A 20,477-nucleotide genomic window follows, 5' to 3' on the forward strand; every position below is an offset into this window, starting at 1 on the left:
CCATCACCATTCTAAGGCCTCTGGGCCACAGAGGGCTGATCGCGGGACTCGCTTAGAACCACAAGTCAATGCCAGCGGGTACACATGCACACATGTGAGTTCTCTGCTTCTCCCAGTATCTGCAGGGACTGAGCACACCTCCACGTCTGTGAGAGTACAGTTCTGCCGCTCAAGAAGCCATTAGCTTAACAAACTAAGGCTAGCACCTAGAATGTGTTTATATGTGACTGCAATCCAGAGTGTTTAAGTGTGACAATGAAAATCAAAGTGCCATCCAAAGATGAGAAAATACAAGGTTAACAGGCTAATAAAAAAGTAATGCTGTTTTTCCTGTTGTTATTCCAGAAAGTAGAAATGTTGTCACTTGCCATTAAACTCAGCACTGACATTTCATAAATATTTCTCAAGTGAATAGACAAATTTTGCTCTCTACCACTCTCTTCTCATTCAAATGCAAACATCATAGACTCTAAATAGGCATTTTGAATCAAAAAGAACCAGAGGGAAAGTTTTGTAATTTCACATGAAGATTGTGAAGAACAACACTGGCATGATAACTCATCGGTAAGTGATGTTATCAGAGGCAGATGGTCTTCGGCTTGCCATGGGAATAAGTGCCAATAGGGCACCAGAAACTGAGAATATCCTAAGTAGAAACTCTGTGTCCCAGCCCCAGCCCACAGAGCCTCACAGCTTGGGACTGCAGCCTGCTGAAGTGTCAGGCGCCTCTTCAGGGGCTGGCGGGACACACAAGGGACCACATTTCCTAGCCTGGGGAAGATTAGAAGCCAAACTTGGAAGGACGATTCCTATTGAAGCACATACATCACTCCCATAGCCTTGTCACATCAAAACTTGTGATGTCAAATCTGTGTATGTCAGAGACATCCACGCCCGTCGTATTCTATTTGTATAAGTAACTCAAGTCCTTCCGTGCATCTCAGTCTTAGAGACCATCAGCTTCTTCTTGCCACCATGAGAGAATACTGGAGACAAACCACTTCAGTGAGCCTTTATCTAGGCTCCGTTTTAGAAGTTGTCCACAGCCACACGGCTCCTTCGCTTTGGGCCTGGGCTAGGGAAGGAGGGCAGCAGGCGGGAAGGCCGAGAGCAACAAAGCTGCTCACCCAAGGCAGCCAGGAAGCAGCGAGGAATGAAGGGCCAGGGACAAGACCTGCTCTCCCAGGCACGCCTCTAGGGATGCCTTGCCTTCAGTTAGGCCCCGCCTCCTAGCTCCCACCACCTCACAACGATACCACCGGCCTAGGAGCCCATTCCTGCCCGGTGCTGATTGGGTCAGAGCCTCCCTGATAGACTCACTTCCCCCAATCCCGACAGCATCGTCCAAAGCGTCATCACATGGGATGTGAGTCCACATCCAGCCCTCACGGACACTCAACATCTTGCTGACACGAACCCGAGCATCTCACCCTTAATCACACAGGAAGAAATCAAAATAATCTTGGGCTCAAGCCAGCAGCTGCAAAGGCTTAGCCAGTCTTCTGGATGCTTCGCCTGTCTGTGACTTACCTGTCTGTGTGCCTAGCTTCTATCCTGAATTTGTGAGCTTCTCAAAAGTGGAAATGCTGACTCCTCGACTTTGATATTTCCCGATGATGTCAAGCTCAGCTCTGGCTATACCAAGCCATTCTTGAAGTAAACTTTCGGGTCAAAACCATCCTGCCAGCTGTCACCTAGTTAGGGAAGGCAAATGAATAGGAAACAGCTCATTTCCCTATCGCCATCTCTACTCCCCTAGCTCAGCCTGGACCTGGGAGAAAGGCATGGTCTAACCAGTTTCCAGCACAACTTAACAAAAATAAGATGAACGTTTGACATTTCTTCAAACTCTTCGAATTTTATAGGAAATCAGGGGAGAAACCACAAGTTCCATTGTAAGGAAGACACTTCAGGCTGTGTCACAGTTGATGGAAGGTCAGATTTAAGAGAACTAGTTTAAGAGTCACCATGTCTTCCTCCTCCCTGACCTTGCTCCCATCGCACGGTTGAGTCATGTGGATGCTAAGTGAGACTGAACTGTGCCCACCAGCTTCATCTGAGGGGGGAACCTGATTGAAAAGCAGCTTTCCGGAAGTTTCCCAGCCCCTCCAGGAGTGAGGATTCAGTCCGTGGGTGCTTGGTACAGCTGGTTTTTGGAGGGGCGTTGTTTTGAGGAGGCTCTTTTTGAACCTGTGACAAGGAAGTAAGTGCACCATGGCAGAAGCACAGAGTATGGAAGCAAGAAGGTCAAAGTTCGGAGTCCCAAATTTCTCTAGGCCCGCCCCCCCCACCCCCGTGACCTCACTTCCTTTCCGTAGACCCCGCCTCTCCGAGGTGCCCGCACCTCCCGACCTCCCGCGTTCCTATGGGGTGGCTTCAAGCCTTTGCCCGACCCCTGGGCCTTGGCTGGACACTTCAGATCCAATGCACAGCCGTGTACAGACACATCCACGCGTGCGTGGGAGCCACGTGACGTGAGCCAGCTGTCAGTGGTCCCTGTCGGGGATCCCACCTAGCGCCTTCACACGCATTCGTGTGACCCATTCGGAGCTGGGTTTTCTGATTAAAGCACAAAATGCTCGCTGGCCGTGAAAACCCTCCGAAGGTTTCAGGCACTCCGTTTTACTCAGCACCCTGCGCAACTGAAGCCACCTGAGCTACGGTAGCCCCCGCCTCTGGGTGATGCAATTGCAGCCAACTCTTAGGTTCTTCCTTTGGCCTCCTCTGCCTTTCAAATATTCTCCAAGTGCGCGTTTCCTAGAGCTATGGAGGTCACACGATGTCCAAAGAGTTCTGCTCCGTCCAGCTCATCGTGTCCGCATGGGGGTGGGGATTTGCTGTGACTGGCTAGGACACGCGCCCGTGGGGGCTTGAGCTGTGACCCTGAAACGAGGACTGGAGCCTGGCCACAAGGACCGCAGCCTCCCGCAGCCTCCTGCGTCTCCGTGTGTTCACATCCCCGAAGCCCTGCCCCCTAGGAGAGCTAAGGACCAGGAGGCATCTGGGCGGGCTTCGGGGGGTGGCCTGCTCTTCTGGTTTTACACCACCACAGTCTTTCGAGGCCTGCAGACTCAACAAGTTCTTCGGTGGGAACTTGTAGCCCCTGGCCCCGGCCCCTGGCCCTGGTCCCTGGCTCCTGACCCCTGGCCCCTGACCCCTAGCTTGCACTGCGCTGCTACTACCGAGGGGGAGACACATTGTGCAGCTCGCCTGGCTGTGGCTGAGCTGCACGGGGATGTCTTCTGCTTCTAGAGTCTGCTCATGACAACGCCAGAAGCACTGGTTATGCAGGGACTGGGTACTGAGGGGCAATTGGTTTCATCCTCGCCGCTGTTCCTTCCCAGGCTACAAAAGAGCAGCAGCACCCCCACCCTTGTGGCCCTTGGGAGGGCTGCGGGGCCTTTGATATCAGCGGGGGGCGGGGGGGATGGTGGGATGGTGCTTTAAGACTATCAGATCTGGGTGTGCAGGGTCCCCAAGCCATTGCCTTCTGCTTTCAAAGAGTGTCTCCCCCAGGGATCATCTCCACACAGTATTTCTGCAGAGTGGGCTCATGAATCTGGGTCACCTTGATGATTCTTAATGTGTAGTTCCCTTTCGTAGTCAGTGTGTAAAAGCACATGATTATTCTAACTATAGACCAAGGAGAGATCAATAACATCAAACCACTGAGAGAGAAGGGAGCTGCCAACATACTTGAATATATTCAACACCATGTTACAATATATTAGATCAATGCCCAAGAGTATCCTATATGGAAATGTGTATATTTCCCTAAACACTAAACTTCATTTATTTGCTCAAAGCCAGCACGCTCGGCCTCGGTCCAGTCACATTTTTCTCCACGAGAGGGGAGCGTGCAGGAGGAGCTATTTTTGAAAGGAATCTGACTGTGAGCGTGTTGGGTCACACGCAATGATTCGACTCCCAACTCCAATCATAAAATACAAAAGAGCCCCTTGTCTTGAGATCTCGGCCAAATGACGCTTCTCACCCTCCCACTGGAAAGAGCACCAGCCATGCCACTGAACGCTACATATGGAGAGGACTAGTACTTGGTACTCAGTAAGTAATTCTCTTTGCTCTGTCCATTCAGGCTTCCTACGTTAAATCTTATTTACAGTATTACTCTAACTTAAGCAAGACTTAGGCACACAGTTCGCTCACACTTAAGAAACTGCAGCATTTAAGGAAGTGCAATTTCCTTTTACTTAATACAAAGGGTTTCACAAAGCCAGCAGTCATAAGTGAGAAGGAGAAAGCGGAGGGAAAACACTAATCCACACTTGAAGTTTGCTCGGAGGCTAAAAGATCCTATTTCTCTCATTTCCCCAATTCAGGAAAAAGGTAGGTGACCCTTTTAGAGAGCCAAGCTTTACCAGGGGTGAGTAGACAAAACAGCTAGGAAGTGTCCTGAGAATGGCTGGCTTCCCAAGGGGCATTTTGCTTTGTTTTGCAGATGTTTCCTTTAGGGGAAAGAGAGATGTAACTTCCTCAGCTAGAAAGAAGTTCACTCCAAGACTGGGATGTAGCTCAGGGGCAAAGAAAGCGCTTGCCTAGCAAGGGCAACGTCCTGGGTTCGATCCCCAGTACCAGAAAAGCAAAACCAAGAGAAGCAAAGAAAGAAGTTCACTGCAGCTTGGATCCAGGTTGACCCTGAACCTGAACCACCCTGGCGGCAGCCCTGGTGTCTCGCTGGGAATCACAGCTCACTCACTCTTACTAGGTTTTATGGTTATGCGGGTTATAGGGAGGTCTGGCAGAGCCTACGTAATATCCAAACACAGAGAGAGAGAGAGGGAAAAAAAAAAAAATCCTATCTCGGAGAGGGTGTAATCACAGGCCAATCATAGTGACAACTGAATGTGGAGCACATTTTATAAGAAAAAGAAATCACAAACCCAAATCTTTTCACATGACCAAAGGTCTTGGGGTCAATCCCCAGCGCCCCTTCTCCAAGCCTTTTCATGCTATCAGACGCCACGCGCCCTCTACTGATGCGCACTGGGATTGCGCCTACATCAAATGACTCCTCTGGGGCAAAAGAAAACTTTCCATGATTTTGCTTCTCTGAAACAATGATAGGAAATCGTTATGTTCCAGGCGGTGGGATGCTTTCTAGGTTACGTAACCAAATGACATGCAACAGAAAAAACACAGAGAAGCGTTCGGTGTGAAGTAACGTTCTCGTGTTCTCTCTTTGGGGAGCTAGAACAGGGACCGACTGCTCTTTTCACATTGCACTGTATCGTATTTCCACGGGGATGGGATGAACTGAGGAATAGAACACGGTTCTGTGACTTCATTTGCATGAATTACAGGCACAGTGTTCTCTAATCCTGGATATCACTGCTTAGCTTCCAGGCTGCGGTGAATAGCCAGTACAAAGCTAGAGACTGGGACTGCACAACAAGAACACAGTCACCTACTCAAGAGAACGCCCATTTGTTACTTGACAGATGAGTGTGGACCCAGAAACCGGTTGGCATAACCATGCCGTCACCGCCCTTGTCTTATCATCAAGGACGTAAAGTGGATCTTGGTTTTGCCAGGAATCTTGGAAGAGACCCTGCGGGAAGTCCTCCTGATGACAATGACATTCACATTTGGTGCTCCTTGAGCTTATCTGCTTACCCTTTCTTCATTTCTGGATAAAATATTCCCATGGCATAAAGGCAGAAGCGTTTCAACAAACAGAAATTATTGGCGAAGATATTCGGTAACGTTTCCAGACGGCGAAGCTGGCATCTCAGTCTATATTTAGTCCCCGAAGGAACAGACTCTGAAATTCTTTTAAAATACTGTAAAATAATAGCTTCCAAGTGAAAACAAAGGAATCACAGTAAAAACACTCAAAGGAAACAAATCCAAAGTCATATTAGACACTGGCCTCACAGAGACTGCCGGGAGCTTACTTCCCACAGTGCGTCTGTGAAGTGGGTTATGGGTCCTGAACACAGGCGGTCCATTTGTGCTTTCATTTGGCTATCCTTCTTCTGTGCCTTTAAAACAAAACAGAAAGGCACGCCAACATCAAGCCGCACGTGCTTTCTCCAAAGCCGACCAGCTAACGCCGAGCCGCGGTGAGCACTGTCCACGGGCTGCAGGCCCCCACGGGACCCTTACATCCGCCGGCAGTTAGAGGTGGTGTTGAGGAGAAAACCAAACCTGCCGCCAGGAAGACGGAGCCGCCCTTGGCCTCTCTCCGCCAGAGGCTGGCGTCCCGTCCCCTCCCCACGTCACCAGTCCAACTTCAAGTCTGCCTTGCTCCACACGTACTTCCCTCCTCGCTTGAGAAACATCTTCTCATCGAAGCCGCTGAACTGGATCGCTTCTTCCACCCCCACATCCAGGATGGACTTGGAAGGGTCCTTGCGTCCATGTCTGCAGTTCAGAAAACGCATCTGAAAAAAAAAATAGAGTAAGAAACAGGGGTTCCCCACCCCCCACCCCCGGGTTTATCCCGTAAAACTTGATTGGGGGTGGGGGGGGGCGGCTCCATCCGAAATAACACCTTTAATGTCCGAATCGTGTCCACAGATGTGTGGTATGGTCTAACCTGGGTGGCTCAGTCCCCCCGCTCATGTGCTCGAGCCGCGGGGAGTGGCTGGCCCAGACACCCCAGACCAGCCCCGCTGTCGGGCAGGGCCGCAGGCCGCGTCGGAGCACGAGCCCCTCGCAGTCGGGCTGCCACGCCCCAGAACGAGGACATCTCCATCGTGGTTTCCGTTTTTAAACGGGAGAGAATCGTCGTATGCGAGCCCGGGAGCGGGGACGAGGACCGTGTGGCCGGGAAACCGCAGCTGGAAGACCTGCTATCTGTGCATGGACGGGCCGATCTGAATTCCCCTCAGCACCTCAAGGAATGGAGGAGGAGGCCAAGGAGCCGTGTGGCAGGAAACGCCCAGTCAGAAAGAATCGCGCGCGCCCTTGAAGGGGCTTCATTTCCATCTGTCCTTGCTATTGCATTTTTTTTTTTTTGCTGTTCATTTTTCTCCTATTCTTTTCTACATCGTAGGTAGGAATGAGGTCTTCGAACTCCCCCTTCCCCCCCCCCCCCCGCCCCGCAAGGAACATCGTATAGGTTAAGCAATAAATGAAGAATTAAAAGGTTATTCGGTGGGCAGCTGGAAACGTGGGTTCGACTACGCCTGCTCCAGCTGTGTTTATCACGAGGAAAGGGAGAGCACAGTTTGGGGGGATCACTGTGGGAAGGTCTCGTCCATCGGGGCAATCTGCGTGTCACATGATCCCCGTGGGGGCATGAACTCAGCGTTGCCCCGATCAGTTTCCCCTTGGGCTCTATAAATACTATGTTGGCGACAAAATGAATTTCCTACAATAATTCTCACTGACAAACTTGGGAAACACGTTTCTCAAAAGAAGAAAACCTCCTACGTAAACACTGAACCTGTAGTTCTTGTTAGAGATTGTGTCTAAAAAACACACAAAAAGCCACTTCCCCTTTGAATGGAATTATCTGACCTCTGCCAGAACCACTGACAAGATGGACACGTCCAGAATAATCACAAAGACGAGGGAGCTGGGTGGCGGAAGGGGCAAGGCGGCTCGCTTTTCCTCCCCTGGGCAGGGGGGGTGGAAATCACGACAATGGTGCCTGGCGAGCCCAGACCCCCCTCCCAGCTGTCAGTGGTAATCAGGGAATCAGAGCGGGCTGTGGTGGGGTTGGCGGGGGGGGGGGGGAGAGAGATGGCTCTGCTGCCCAGCCCGCTCCTCTCTGAGTCGGGCTCCAGGTGACAGCCACACCCCAGGGGCCAGTACAAATCCACAGACCCAGGGGCCAGTTCAAGCCCAGGGCGTTGTGAGTGCAGAGCCAGGCACAGGACAAGGCTCAAGCTCTTGGTGGGACGAATCGCCACCGTGAACCCAGGTATTGCCCCCCGGGGAAGGATAAACCGGCATGAAATGGCCGTGTTCATTTCAGCCCACGGACATTGCCGCTTAATCGGTTCTTCAGCAATCCTTTCTAACTCACGAGAGAAATACTCACATATTCATCCAAAATGAGGTAGGAGTCCTTCATCTGCAAAGAGAAATCAAGGGAAATTTTAGTGTTCATTCCACCTATGTATTTTTCAGCGTGTGTGCGCAACTGTCTGTCTGTCTTCCAGGTGAGGGCGTGTGAAATTCCCCTCTGCTTATTCCCAGGCTCGTGGCTTGGATCGCAGACTAAGAATTGCTGGACCAGTCACAATGGTAAGAAAACTTGGCAGGCTTTTAGGGAGGAAGCAAGCAGGCACGGAGAAAGACAGAGGCACACTAGAAGGGAGACAGTGGGGTCTTTGACATCAGGTGTGTGTGTGTGTGTGTGTGTGTGTGTGTGTGTTAAAGGCACAGTAGGTACATTTAATCCCTTGGCCTTACACTTTTATCACTTGAGCTGCTCGTTAAACTTAGATGATGATTATGTTTGGGCATCCATTCAAAGACCCAAAAAATGCATTCTTCCTTACATTTTAAAGACAGATGTTCATCCTTGAGATAAGTACTTTGTGCCAGGAGGGGTCATTCTGCCAAGTGTCTGCGTTTCTAGGATAGGATACGCACTTTTTTTTTTTTTTAATGATGTCGTTGCTGAATTTCCAGAGCACACTAATTGGGGTAGCAGGCAAGGTCAAATAAAGGTGCTCTTTCTCTTTTTTTCTGCTTGTACTAGTATTACAGCTTAGGAAGGAGTGTCAGGACTAAAGTAAAAAGAGAGTTTGTTTCTGAATTCCTAGCTGCTGTTTACAGTGCCTCATTTTCCCTAATCTACCCTGCCTCACTTTCTTTAAATCTCATCTGAGTGTTAGGGTTTGAAGAGGAGAGGGTCAATTCCTGTCCCTTCAGATTCTGGCTAGCCTAGATTCCCTGCCTCAGGCTACAAGTATCCAGTACAGAAATGTCACCCCGAGGACTTCTCCGGCTGGCTGCCCCCTCCAGGCCCCTTCCCCAGCACTCGGAGATGTGGGCCCCTACAATGAAGTCCCTGTTGCGCACTATAGAGAGCAAGATTCCCTTCAGTGTGGTTCTCATGGGGCTTACAAGTCGCTTTGCCCAAAGACACCGATATTACTTCCCGGGGACCTGAGGTCCGAGGGCCCTGTGGGCCCACGGATAGCAGGCCCGCGCTTTGAATGTTTAGGCTACCTCGTCTCCTTGCCCCTATGGGAAGGGACAGGCCAGCATGTTTATGGAAATGGCTAGGTAGTAAAAAGAAACATTTTGTTTCATAGACCACAGCTAACCAGCTCCACACTGTACCCCAACAGCGACGGTGAAAGACTACGCAAGGGAATGAAGCTGGCAGAGCTGTGTGCCGACGACAGGACACAGATCCTGAAAACGGAAGGCAGGCTATTTTCATCAGCCGTGAATATTGTTCTTGGCTGGCTCTAACCCTGCCCTCCCCCTCCAGGGTTCCGAGCTTGCTCGGGTGCTGCGTCGGGGGGCGGGCCGGGCTCTCCCTCCGTCGTGGGCCGATCGGCTTCTGGACCGGCCGGCTGGAGGCTGGCTGTGGGCCGGCAGCCGCCTCTGACCACTGAGTCGGCATCTACGCTTGGCCCGCCCTCTCTCCGGGGCCTGAGACCTGACACGAAGGCGTGGAGTGAGCTGGCCACACGGACCGCGCACTGACTCAAGCCAGGCCGGTGAACACCCAGGGCTCGGTCACCACTTCCTGTGCACACGGCGGCGAACGTGGGCTACGCAATCTGTGGATGAAATTGGTGCTCATCGGACGCATCCAGTCGTACGTACGGGAGACGACGGGCAAAGCATTTCCCCTAGCCAATCCAACATCCTAAGTTATCCATTCAAGTAATTTAAGTAACTGCTACGGCAATGCTGGCAGAAATAAAGCAGCATTCATTAGTTCCTCCTATTGTCTGGACACTGAATCACCTATCTGGCACACAGAGGTTCTGTATCTGTGAGTCACTGTGTCAAGGTTGTGGGTGTGATTGATTGTGTAGAACCACATCATCTCCAAGGAACGCGCTACCTGTCTGTGCAGAGCAAGAGTAAAACGTACCCAAGACTGTGTGTGGCGGCCAGGCAGCCGTGGCGAATCTCAGCCCCCTCTCTCCTGGTACTGCCCTCCTCCCACCTCCCCACGCTGGGACCTCTAAAAGAGCAACGCAAAGCTCGTGGGTGAGAGCTCTCTCCACCCTGCGATTGATGCGACCGTGTGGGAGCAAACGAGGCCTTCCTGCATCATACAACCTTCTGGTTAGACTCAGGCACCAAGCAGGGCACGTCTTTGTGGCGCTCCAAGAATTCCTCAAACTCTTCATCGCTGATGACAAACCTTTCCGCCTCTCTCAGCGCATCCTGTCCAGAGTTTTCGCCCTCAATTAAGAGGCACTGGAAGACCTGAAAGACGAGGAAGAGCTGCTAGGCACAGGCCTTTCCACCATTGTTCACCACAAGCCTCCAGGCAGGGACGAACCCCTTTTTGAGAGCTTGCCCTCAGGTGGGTTCAATACTAGCACACCAGCCGGTGGGGGCCAGGTACCCAGCCTCTCAGAGGAGAGGCAGCTCGGGTAGGCAGGCCTCGAGCCGCAGGAGCGACCGGACTGAGCGTGGTGCCTGGCCTGGGGCCGCCATTCCATAACCATCTTGGGGAGCAAGGTTCCTCCACAGGCGAGAGCCAACGCCCTCCCCTTGGGGTCACGAAATGGCAAACTTAGAGTGATTCAGAAAGAGAGGGTAAGGGCTGGGAAACAAGAACAAGCCAAAGAGAGAAAACACGGGAAGTGACAAGAAATCCATGGAAGAAAGCAGCTCTCCATCCCTCCGTGCAGGGGCCCCAAAGAGGAGTCGACAACTCTGTCCTACGGAGGGCCTCCTGTGTCTTCACTGGGTGAGCAGGTACCCAGGGCATTGTGGGAGGAAGAAACGTTTGCACTAGCACCCAAGGCACTGTGGGAACGAGACAGCACCACGTGGACACCTGTCATCACCCAGGTGTTACGTCCTCCACTTTTATCCCTATCTACCTAACAGCTCCCCTTTCTCTCTCTCAGGGCTGCACAAACGTTGATCATCTGTGTGAAGCAAGCAAGTGTGTCATGGTTGGCATCTGATGCATCATGACACTGAAAAGTTACCTCGACAGCAAAAGGAAGTGAAAATAAAGTAATATTTTAGAGTGCTGTTAAAAAGAGAGAGGGAATAAATCTTATATATTTACTATATTATATATATGTAGAGAGAGAGAGGGAATAAATCTTATATATTTACTATATTATATATATGTATGTAGAGAGAGAGAGAGAGAGAGAGAGAGAGAGAGAGAGAGAGGCCCAGCAACAACAAAAGAGCAGAGATGGAGGAGGAGAGGTGGGGTAGGAGTGCTGGGTCTAAATTAAACGCTTAGGTCTTGGAAGTTCTGCTCTGGCTTGTGGCATGAAACCCCCCCCCCCACTTTTAAAAGTCCCTTCTCTTCTTGTCGCTCATCTTTCTTCAGCCTTCATCAACAAAGGAAAGCTCAATGTAGCTGAAAGGATGACCAAGGGCTTGTCCCAAAAGGTCAGATCCTCAGAGTCAGCCTTGCTCTCCGTGTCATTGATGAACCTTTCTCAATGCTCCCTGGATGGGCGATCAAGTCTCTTCGTGTTGTCTGGAGTGTCGAGTCTCTGTTATTTTATTGACTTTTGTCCTGCGCCTGGGTAACTGATGCTTCCACCCATTAGCTGATGCTCTACCAGCTGAGCCACCCCGGCAACCTGCCGTGTCTCTCGGTGGTTGCGGGACCGGTGAGCCTCTCAGTGTTTCCTAGATTGGTGAGCTTCTTCGCGTTTTTCTGGTCTAGCGGTGTTGTCTGCATTGGCAAGCCTCTCGGAGCTTTCTGTGTGGGTGGAAGTCTCTGAATGGTTTCTGGATTGCTGAATCACTCCACGCTTTCTGGATGAAAAACGGGCAGAGGCAACACGGCATACTCACCTTCCAGCGGACAGGGTTCAGGGCTCTTATTTGTTCATTCATGTCTTCTTCCACATTAAATCGATTAATGACAGAGTTGATCTTGAAAGCCACTCTGTAATCTTTGCACCACATCCTCAGCTTTTGAAGATTTTCCACATGGTTCTTCTTCCCCTGACCACGGCCAATAAGGACGTTGACTTGCTCCTCGAAACTGTCACAGGAGATGGCCAGGATGTCCAGATAGTCACCTGCGGAGAACAGACATCTGAGCTCTTCCATCAAGGCACGAAGTCGTTACTTCACTTAACGCTCATGTTAAAAAGGTAACTCGTTTGCTTCTGTGCCTTACGTGTTAAGTGGCAGCTTTCCTTCTACCTGAGAAAATTGCTGAAGTTTGAGTGGTAGTTTTACAAAACAGTCATTAAAAATAGAACCTGATGAACTTATTTTAAGAAGGGGGAGTGGAGAGGGTGAGAGAGAGCGATGGAGAAAGCGAGGTTGGGGGGGGGACATTGTTTACATGGGCGGACGTGCCACACGACCCCCTCGTGCAATTAATGCACACCAATGAAACACTTCTTGCAATGTGATAATACCTATACGTGACCATTCTGAAACTGTACGTGTGTGTGGATGAGTACTTTATTTAAATTAGGGCTTTAAAAAAATGTATTCTTGGGGGCTGGGGATATAGCCTAGTGGCAAGAGTGCCTGCCTCGGATACACGAGGCCCTAGGTTCGATTCCCCAGCACCACATATACAGAAAAAACGGCCAGAAGCGGCGCTGTGGCTCACGTGGCAGAGTGCTAGCCTTGAGCGGGAAGAAGCCAGGGACAGTGCTCAGGCCCTGAGTCCAAGGCCCAGGACTGGCCAAAAATAAATAAATAAATATTAAAAAAATGTATTCTTACATAGAAATCCTATAACTCATGAAGCAATTCTATTATGGAAGTTTCTTGGCTTATCTGTAAGCAATGATAGAGTTGCTTCTCCTTTCCCGTCATCTGGACGACACTGCTTTAAGCAAGACAGGTAGATCTAGTAGCACCCCCAAGCTCACAAGCGTCTTCACATGTCTTGGGTATGCTTTTCCATCTAAATGTTTACAGAGGCTCTGTGTCATGCCAGGTGCAAGAGTAGCAGAAGCTGAGCAAACTGAGATAAACGGAAGCCATCGAGCCAGCCCCCTCCCTGCCAGGCGACCCCGTCGGGGCTCTGATAGCAGGGTGTTACTGGAACACGGAAATACTGGGGAGGGCTATCTCGGTTCAGGGCTCCCTGCCATGGCTTCCGTGACTTCAGGTCTCTCTTTCCTGTGACCCCAGGGACCACTCTTGCTTCCTTCCCAACTCTGCACTCGACGTCTACCTGAGCAGGACAGGTGCTCTCCTGGGCGGTGATTCTTTACAGTTAGCCAAGCATGGCTCGCTTTTGGATACGATGACTTCCCAAACAACTTTCTTAAAATTACTTCCAAATTATAGAAGCTGGGCTGTAAAAGATTCTTTAAGGGGCTGGGAATATGGCCTAGTGGTAGAGCGCCTGCCTTATATACATGACGCCCTGGGTTCGATTCCCCAGCACCACATATATAGAAAACGGCCAGAAGCGGCGCTGTGGCTCAAGTGGTAGAGTGCAAGCCTTGAGCAAAAAGAAGCCAGGGACAGTGCTCAGGCCCTGAATCCAAGGCCCAGGACTGGCAAAAAAATAAAAAGATTCTTTAAGTCACTACGCTCTGCTGTAACTGTCATGATTTTAGGGTTCACTTTGTGTTCCCTCTGTGTAACAAGCATCAAGCACAACCCAGGGGCGGAATAAAACAACCATCTATTACAGAAAGCAACTCAAAATGTCCTGAACATTGCTCTCAAGTAGATTTGCAGTGGAATACCATGTCGGGATGAGGTAAGCCACTGAGCTCGTCCTCTCTCAGCAGCCTTCCGTACTCCTCAGCCAGAGCTCAAAGCCGGAGACGGAAGGAGCCGTCCGTGACAGGACTGCGTCCTCCGGTCGGCTTCCACGTCTGCTACGGCTCGGTGTCCTGTCACTGCCCCAACGCCTGCTGCTTCTGCGCCGTCTGCTCCCCCGTGGTCATGTTTCGCTCTGTGTCCTGGGGTCTGACAAGCCCTACTTATAATGGCGAGTGAGTGGCGCCAGTAACTGTAGCAAATTGTCAGAGTCAGAGCGGTGGTGGTAGCCCACCCACTCCCTTCCTCCACTGTAATGTCCAGGTCCATGTCTGACCCTCCAATCCCAAGGTGGACAAGCAGGAGGGCTAGGCAGGAGCCAGGCATACATATTCTGCCCCTTCCTCAGGTGCTCACAATATTTCACATTATGTATGACTGTCTCTACTTGGAAGATCGAGTGTAGAGCCCAGTCTTTGCGGATCTTGAGTCGTCTGAGGACCTGGCAAGGATCCATCTAAGCAGCTCCTCCCCTCCCCCAGCCGATGAAAAGTCTGTAATTGGCTGTGAACCTGGGCACCACTGCACACAGGACCGCGTGTTTTCCGGTGCCGTTCCCGCCGCCTTCCCACGTCCTGCATGTTTATCTGCCATGCACACATGCTAGCAGCGCGCGGCAATGTCTGCTCCCTTTACTGCACGCCCGGGGGGCAGGCCGGCCAAGCCCATCCTGGAGGGGAGGGTGCTGTCGGAGGTGAGACCCCCCCACGCCCTCATCTCCAGGCCCTCGGCTTTCCGCACTCCCTTCCTGTCTCACGGAATCTGGTTCCCAGAGCTCTCGTGGAGACGCCAAGCCCAGTCCATCGGTGTGGCCTTGTCCCAGAGCTTGGCGTCCTTCTTGCCGCCTAACCTGTATCTGACACCCGGCTCCAAGCACGCGGCACAGCCTCTGTCCCCACCCTGGGAGGGACACCCCACTTCCGGCCAACAGCCCCGGCGCGTGAGAGGCACCAGCTTTGCCTTCCAAGAACTCAAAGCCCCGGTGACTCACCAAGCGAAGAAAGGAGAAGTGTTCTGTAGAGGAGGCCCCGCGTGCCTCCTGAAACGACCATAGTGACAAGCAAGGGCATTTCCAGGAGCCCCCTAGCGCCAAGGGGACCCAAGTCCCAGGCTCTTGACCCTGGCTGCAGACAAGGGCTCCTTGGGACCCCCACCCCTGTCAATCTTAACACCCTGAGCGTCTGATGTAACCGGTCTTGGGTCATGTAGTCTCTACGGAGCTATGTCTCCTAGTATGCAGCCAGAATACAGGCCATTTAAGTCCACAGGACACTTGCTGCAGCAGCAGGCGCGGGCAACTCCTCTTCTCGACACTCTGCGCTGTCTATTCTGGCACGCTTGTTGACTTCGACTCCTGCAGAATTGAAACAGCCCTACCCACCACACACAGCCTGGGGGAGGATTAGAATAAGCAAGATTTGTTTTCCTTTCCTTCCGATTGCGCCGAAGGCGCCGGAGGCCTGGCTGAAGGCCCAGGATGGAAGGAAACGCAGAACCCCAGTGGTATTAATAGCAGTGCCCCTCGTGTCAGGCCCCGACTCACCGTAGTCCTTGAACCACCGCTCCCGGACCAGGCTGCCGTTGCTCACGATGCTCACGCTGGGCAGGCCCAGCTCCGCCTTGCAGAACCTCACCAGCTCGCCCAGGTAGCGGCCTCGGTCATGGATGAAGGGCTCCCCTCCCGAGAAGTTGATCTTCTCCATGCCTGCGGGAGGCGAAACAGACTTCAGGAACGGTCCTTTTCCTCCGTGTTCCCGGCGCGCCCTTGCTGCGTTTGGGTGGGATTCGAGGCGCGGGGCCGAGCCCCCACCCCATAGCTCGTTTTGCTGTTTTGTTTTGGTGCAAGGTCTCACGGCGCAGCCCTGGCTGCCCCCGACCCTCTCCATCCTCCTGCTTCCCCCTCTGAGTGCTGGGATTGCAGGCGTGTGACACCATGCTCGCCTCTCCTCCGTTTCTACTACCGTGGCAAACATGTACTTTGTAAACTAAAAAACAAAACAACAAAACCAAACCCTACCAAACCTGGAACAGAAGCGTCTCCTATCTTCCCTTTCCTACCATCTGTCTAGCTCTACCAGAATAAGCACATCTTTCATTCAAGGTCTAGGAAAAGAAAAAAAAAATTCCTGAAGCGCTTGTTTTTGTTCCTTTTATTTAGCTGCACAGAGGAACGGGTTTGCTGAGGAGGCAGAAGCACCAGAGTTTCCAAGCAGGCCAACGCTCCCCTGGGCACGTGAAGATGAAGACTTGGGAAGATGAGCTTGAACCTGCCTCAACTGCACACTCCTAAACTGGGTTCTGAAGGACAGGTGAGAGTGTTCGCTCCGATGGAAGGTAAATTAAGAGGCCGCATTTCAACGAGAGAGCATTCTTTCAGTTAAGAAAGAAGAAGCGGTGGAATGAATTACCCAAGTCCCCTTGAGGCACACCCGGGAACTTGGGTCAGAGAGCACAGGTGGCAAGGTGCACCTTCTTACTTGCGTGACCAGCGGTGGGTGGGTGACTGAGCACAAAGCCGGGCAGAGGGAGTCGGAGTCAAACACAGACTGTATGGTTGCACGTATAGAAGGCCCAGCACCAGGAAGCACGGGTGGGTGTGCCCACCAGAGGGCACGGTGTGCCAGCCGGGCACCTAGCCTCTCCACGCGTGGAAGGCAAGGTCTGGGCACGACTGTTCCCCTCCAGCCAGTACGCTGAGCAGGGAGACGACTAGCTGCCGGCCCAGGAGATGACTGAGGAAAGGCGAGCAGACAGGATGAAAGTGAAGGCATTGCCTTGGCACTTCACTGCTGTTGGCACTGAAATACCTTCAGGCGATGGACAGGACGGACCGGCCAGGGGCCAGGGGCCAGCCAGCAAGGCCGCAGAGCAAGTGTCCTGCCGTCTTTGCTAAATATCCTGTGCTAAAAGTTTCCTATGAACCACATAGACAGGACTCAGACGTAAGGGCCCGAGGGTTGCTACCACGCGTCTGCTGGAGAATTTTCCAGCGTTCCTCTTTGCTGGACGTGTTGGCTAGCCTGCCTGTCCCAAACGGTTCTCTGAGGATCTGCCTGTCCCAGCCTGTCCTGCCAGCTGTCACTGTCCTCGGAGGGTCACAGGCCGGGGCCGGGCCCGGATGTCCACTCAGTGTCGGGCAGGCCCACACCGAGGCTCCGGAACGGCCGCCCCTCGCCGCCGCCCACCTTGGCCACCTCTGCCCGGCTTCCTGCCGGGAGACGCCGGCCTGCGGTGGGCAAGGGGCGGGCCCCCCACCCCCCCGTGTGGCCTCTTCCCCTCCGCCCCCCTCTGCACGGCCCAGCGCCCCGCGTTCCCCCCGCGCCCAGGACTCACCGGCCTCCCTCAGCAGCTGCAGCCCTCTCTTGGCCTCCTCCAGGGGCAGCACAAAGGACGTCTTAGCGGTGTGGAAGCAGAATCCACATTGGTAGTTGCACTGGCGGGTGAAGTGGTAGTTGACACTGGTGGGGATCAAAGGCAGAGCCCCTTCTCCCTCCTCCTCCTCCTCCTCCTCCTCCTCCTCCTGGGTCCCCCCCCAGGGGTCTCCCCTCCCTCGGGGGCGAGCCTCCTCAGCACCCAGCCCCAGGAAGGCTGCCCGCATCCAGCAGAGCAGGCCGGTGAGGCTGGCCCAGAGGGAGCCCAGCGGCTGCCGGCACAGGCTCAGGAGCCGCTCAGCCAGGGCGGCGGGCAGTAGCCCCCCCATGCTGCCTCTGCCATGCCCAGGCCCACCCCGGCCTCTTATATACCACGCTGGAGGGGAGGCCCTCCCAGCACGCCCCGTCGGGAACCAGGGCCGGGGAGGAGGGACGGACACACCCCCGTGGGGCACGCTCAGCTGGGTGAGTTTCTGTTTTCTCACAAGTGAAAATGAAAGTAGAAACCGAGCCAGGAGCGAAGGCCGGGGCCGGGCCGGCAGGCGGCCTGGCCTCCTGCTGAACCTTCCACCGAGGCCAGCCTGCCTCAGTACTCAGCCAGAGACAGTCGGATCAGCCTGATTGCTCATGGCTGGTGCTTTACCACTTGAGTCATGCTTGCACTCGGGCTATGGACAGGCTAACTGGAGATGGGACTTCCTGGGCTTTTCTGCCCCAGATTGACTGTGAAACACCATGATCTTCTGACCTCACCCCCTCACCTGAGAACGTGAGCAGCTGGAAACGCTGGCATGAGACTCCTGTGCCCCATCGCCACGGCCCGAGGGCCTGTCCTGTGTCCATCGCCATGGCCCGTGTACTCTGGGCACAGGATGAGCTTCCCTTATCTGAATGGCAGGGAAATGGGAATGTTTCAGATTTGTTTTTCTCTCAGCGGGGTATCACACTCCGCAGAATACCATTTAGTTATGAGAAAAGAAGGAGAGCACAGTGTTTGTAGGATAAGACATTGGGGGGGCGGGGGAGTGACCCGAGTCTAAGGGTGAGATTGTCTGTGTTTCTCATTTACCTGTGCACATAGCTAGAAAGCAATGTCATGTGTTTTAATAACTTGCATGCATGAAACCAGCTATACAACTATCGGCGGGATTTTCCACCTGTGGTCTCTCCCTTCAGACTCGGGCGTATCAGGTGTTCTACCTGTGGAACCGCGTCACACCTTCAACTTCATCATCCCCCACTTGGGGGCAGGGGTGGATTCTGGGGAAGCTAGTGATGAGAGCCAAATAAAGAGAGGTACTCTTGGATTCTTCCAAAGAAGTCAAAGTCAGGACCTCCAATAGTCGTATTCACGTTCATTGTAGCACAGCTCACAGTCGTCTAAATATGGAATCCGCACGAAAGTCCTAACAGAGGTGGGGAAGAAAATGTTTTAGACACACAAAGACACAAAGGATGGAATACCATCACGTGTTTAGAAAGGAACGAAATCAAGTCCTTTGACAAACCCGGAGAACGTTATATTCAGTGAAATAGCCGATCTAGGAAGACATGCTGAATGATCACAGTGGCCCAAAGAGCTGAACTCATAGAGTAATGGCTATGAGGTTCCGGGAGGGATGGACGAAGCGTTGTTGGTTGGGATTTCAGTTAAACAGGAGGACGAGATGGACTGTAAGACACGGTGATGACAATTCACAGCAGTCCGCTGTGGCTTGAAGGTCACGTGCTGGAAAGTGGCTTGATTCTGGTCAAGGTAGGACGATGGTGTCATCTTAGCAGCAAGCCCCTTCCCCAAGGCCACACAAGGCAGGAGATGTCAGGGAAGTTAGGTCTTCATTCTTCTTCAAGCCACTCAGCTTAATCTGTGCATTGTGATAGAGTGAAAATGCAGACACTTTTATTTTCCTGCTTCTCAATACTATTTTCAGTAGTTTTTTTTTTTCTTTCAGTTAGGATGACTGGGTGTTTTCCCCAGATGCTCCATAATTAGCAAGAATGACTGCAGACTGTGTTTTTTAGTTCTCTTGTGAAGCAGGTGGAACCCTGAAAGGGACAGCTCCTTTTATTCCCTCTTTAATCAGAGCGGTGCTTCTGTGCATCTTGAGTACAGTGGAAGCATCCAGAAGTCCAGCTCTCAGCTGGCGAGGCGTGTGGTGCTGGAGAGGCTGAGTGTCTTCAAGCTCCGTCTCCTCAGGTAAGCCTCACAGCCCCTCCGTCTTTGTGAAGAGGGTGTGAGTCAGTTACAGCAACGCTGACTGCTGACAGGGCTCATTCAGTCCTGGCCTGAATGGAAACAGAAACAGCTCCTTTTCCTGCACAGGGAAACCGAAAGTAGAGTCTGCAAACAACCAGCACAGCCAGATGATTGCACTTGACTGTTGTTACACAACTGCTGATCTGACTCAAGGGCTTGAAATCTTTTGAGCCAAAGGTGTTGCAAACTCTGGCGTCCTGGGTTAGCCCAACTGAGAAATGCTTTTGAGCCTTGTGCACACAAAGTCAAATATCAGATAAAATATTCAAAGGAAACCAAACAGGTTTCGTGAAGCAAGATATTTTAGGGGTTGAATTGCAGATTGGCCCAATAGTACACAACTGAGAGTGAATGTCTTTACAAGTGTGGTATTGTGACTGCTTCTGGAATCACGAATAGTGACGGCTACTTCATGCAGGTATTTTAAAGATTAAGGAACAATATGGACTGAGCCCTAAGAGTGCTCCCTGTACCAGGCCCCTTCACCAGCTCTCTCTAGGACAACCTGACGTAGCTGTTCGTTGTTGCTTTTCCTGTCTGCCTGGAGTGGAGCCCTTCCAGGAAGGGATACCTTCTGCTGGAAGCTGGGGCTCACATCCAGGCTGCCCTGCTTGCTTCCCACGCCCTTGGGTCGTCCATGTTGAAAGGAATCCACACACAGCTGGGTAACTGCAAAACCTCGCCATTCCTTTTCCTTGGCCAGTGGCTTTTTTTCCCTAAACGCTTGCAATTCCTAAGCGACTCTCTGACAAGTACTCACCTGCAGACAGGGGCTTGACACAGGACTGGGGTGTGGGAATTCTGGACTTAGTTGTACGCCTTGCCTTATTTGTTTAGCACGTCTTTTATTGAAGCACAGCATCTGTGATGCGCATAACTGAGACAGGTACAGCACAATGAGCAAAGCCGCAAGGGGCATTATAATAAAGATATTGAATTCTAGGGCCTGGCTT

General features: G+C 52.3%; 1 protein-coding gene across 1 annotated transcript; it reads right to left on the reverse strand.

The window, feature by feature from the left end:
* Window positions 1–6,173: 6,173 nt before the first annotated feature.
* Rsad2 (radical S-adenosyl methionine domain containing 2) lies at window positions 6,174–17,629 on the reverse strand. Its single transcript, XM_048353460.1, has 6 exons — window positions 17,230–17,629; window positions 15,440–15,601; window positions 11,947–12,176; window positions 10,225–10,374; window positions 8,012–8,044; window positions 6,174–6,404 (listed from the first exon to the last, which is right to left on the reverse strand). Exons 1-6 carry the CDS (start codon window positions 17,594–17,596, stop codon window positions 6,240–6,242), a joined length of 1,107 nt encoding a protein of 368 aa, XP_048209417.1. The 5' UTR covers window positions 17,597–17,629; the 3' UTR covers window positions 6,174–6,239.
* Window positions 17,630–20,477: the final 2,848 nt, after the last annotated feature.

Source organism: Perognathus longimembris, chromosome 8 (genome assembly GCF_023159225.1).
Source record: "Perognathus longimembris pacificus isolate PPM17 chromosome 8, ASM2315922v1, whole genome shotgun sequence".
Taxonomy (NCBI): domain Eukaryota; kingdom Metazoa; phylum Chordata; class Mammalia; order Rodentia; family Heteromyidae; genus Perognathus; species Perognathus longimembris.

Bases quoted from the DNA above. Each gene is read 5' to 3' on its own strand.
- Rsad2 (XM_048353460.1), bottom strand. From the start codon at position 17,596: ATGGGGGGGCTACTGCCCGCCGCCCTGGCTGAGCGGCTCCTGAGCCTG. The intron at 15,602-17,229 runs GTGAGTCCTGGG...CGCCTCCCGCAG, and splicing joins GCAGCTGCTGAGGGAGGCCG to GCATGGAGAAGATCAACTTC. The intron at 8,045-10,224 runs GTTGTATGATGC...TTCTCTTTGCAG, and splicing joins TGCCTGAGTCTAACCAGAAG to ATGAAGGACTCCTACCTCAT.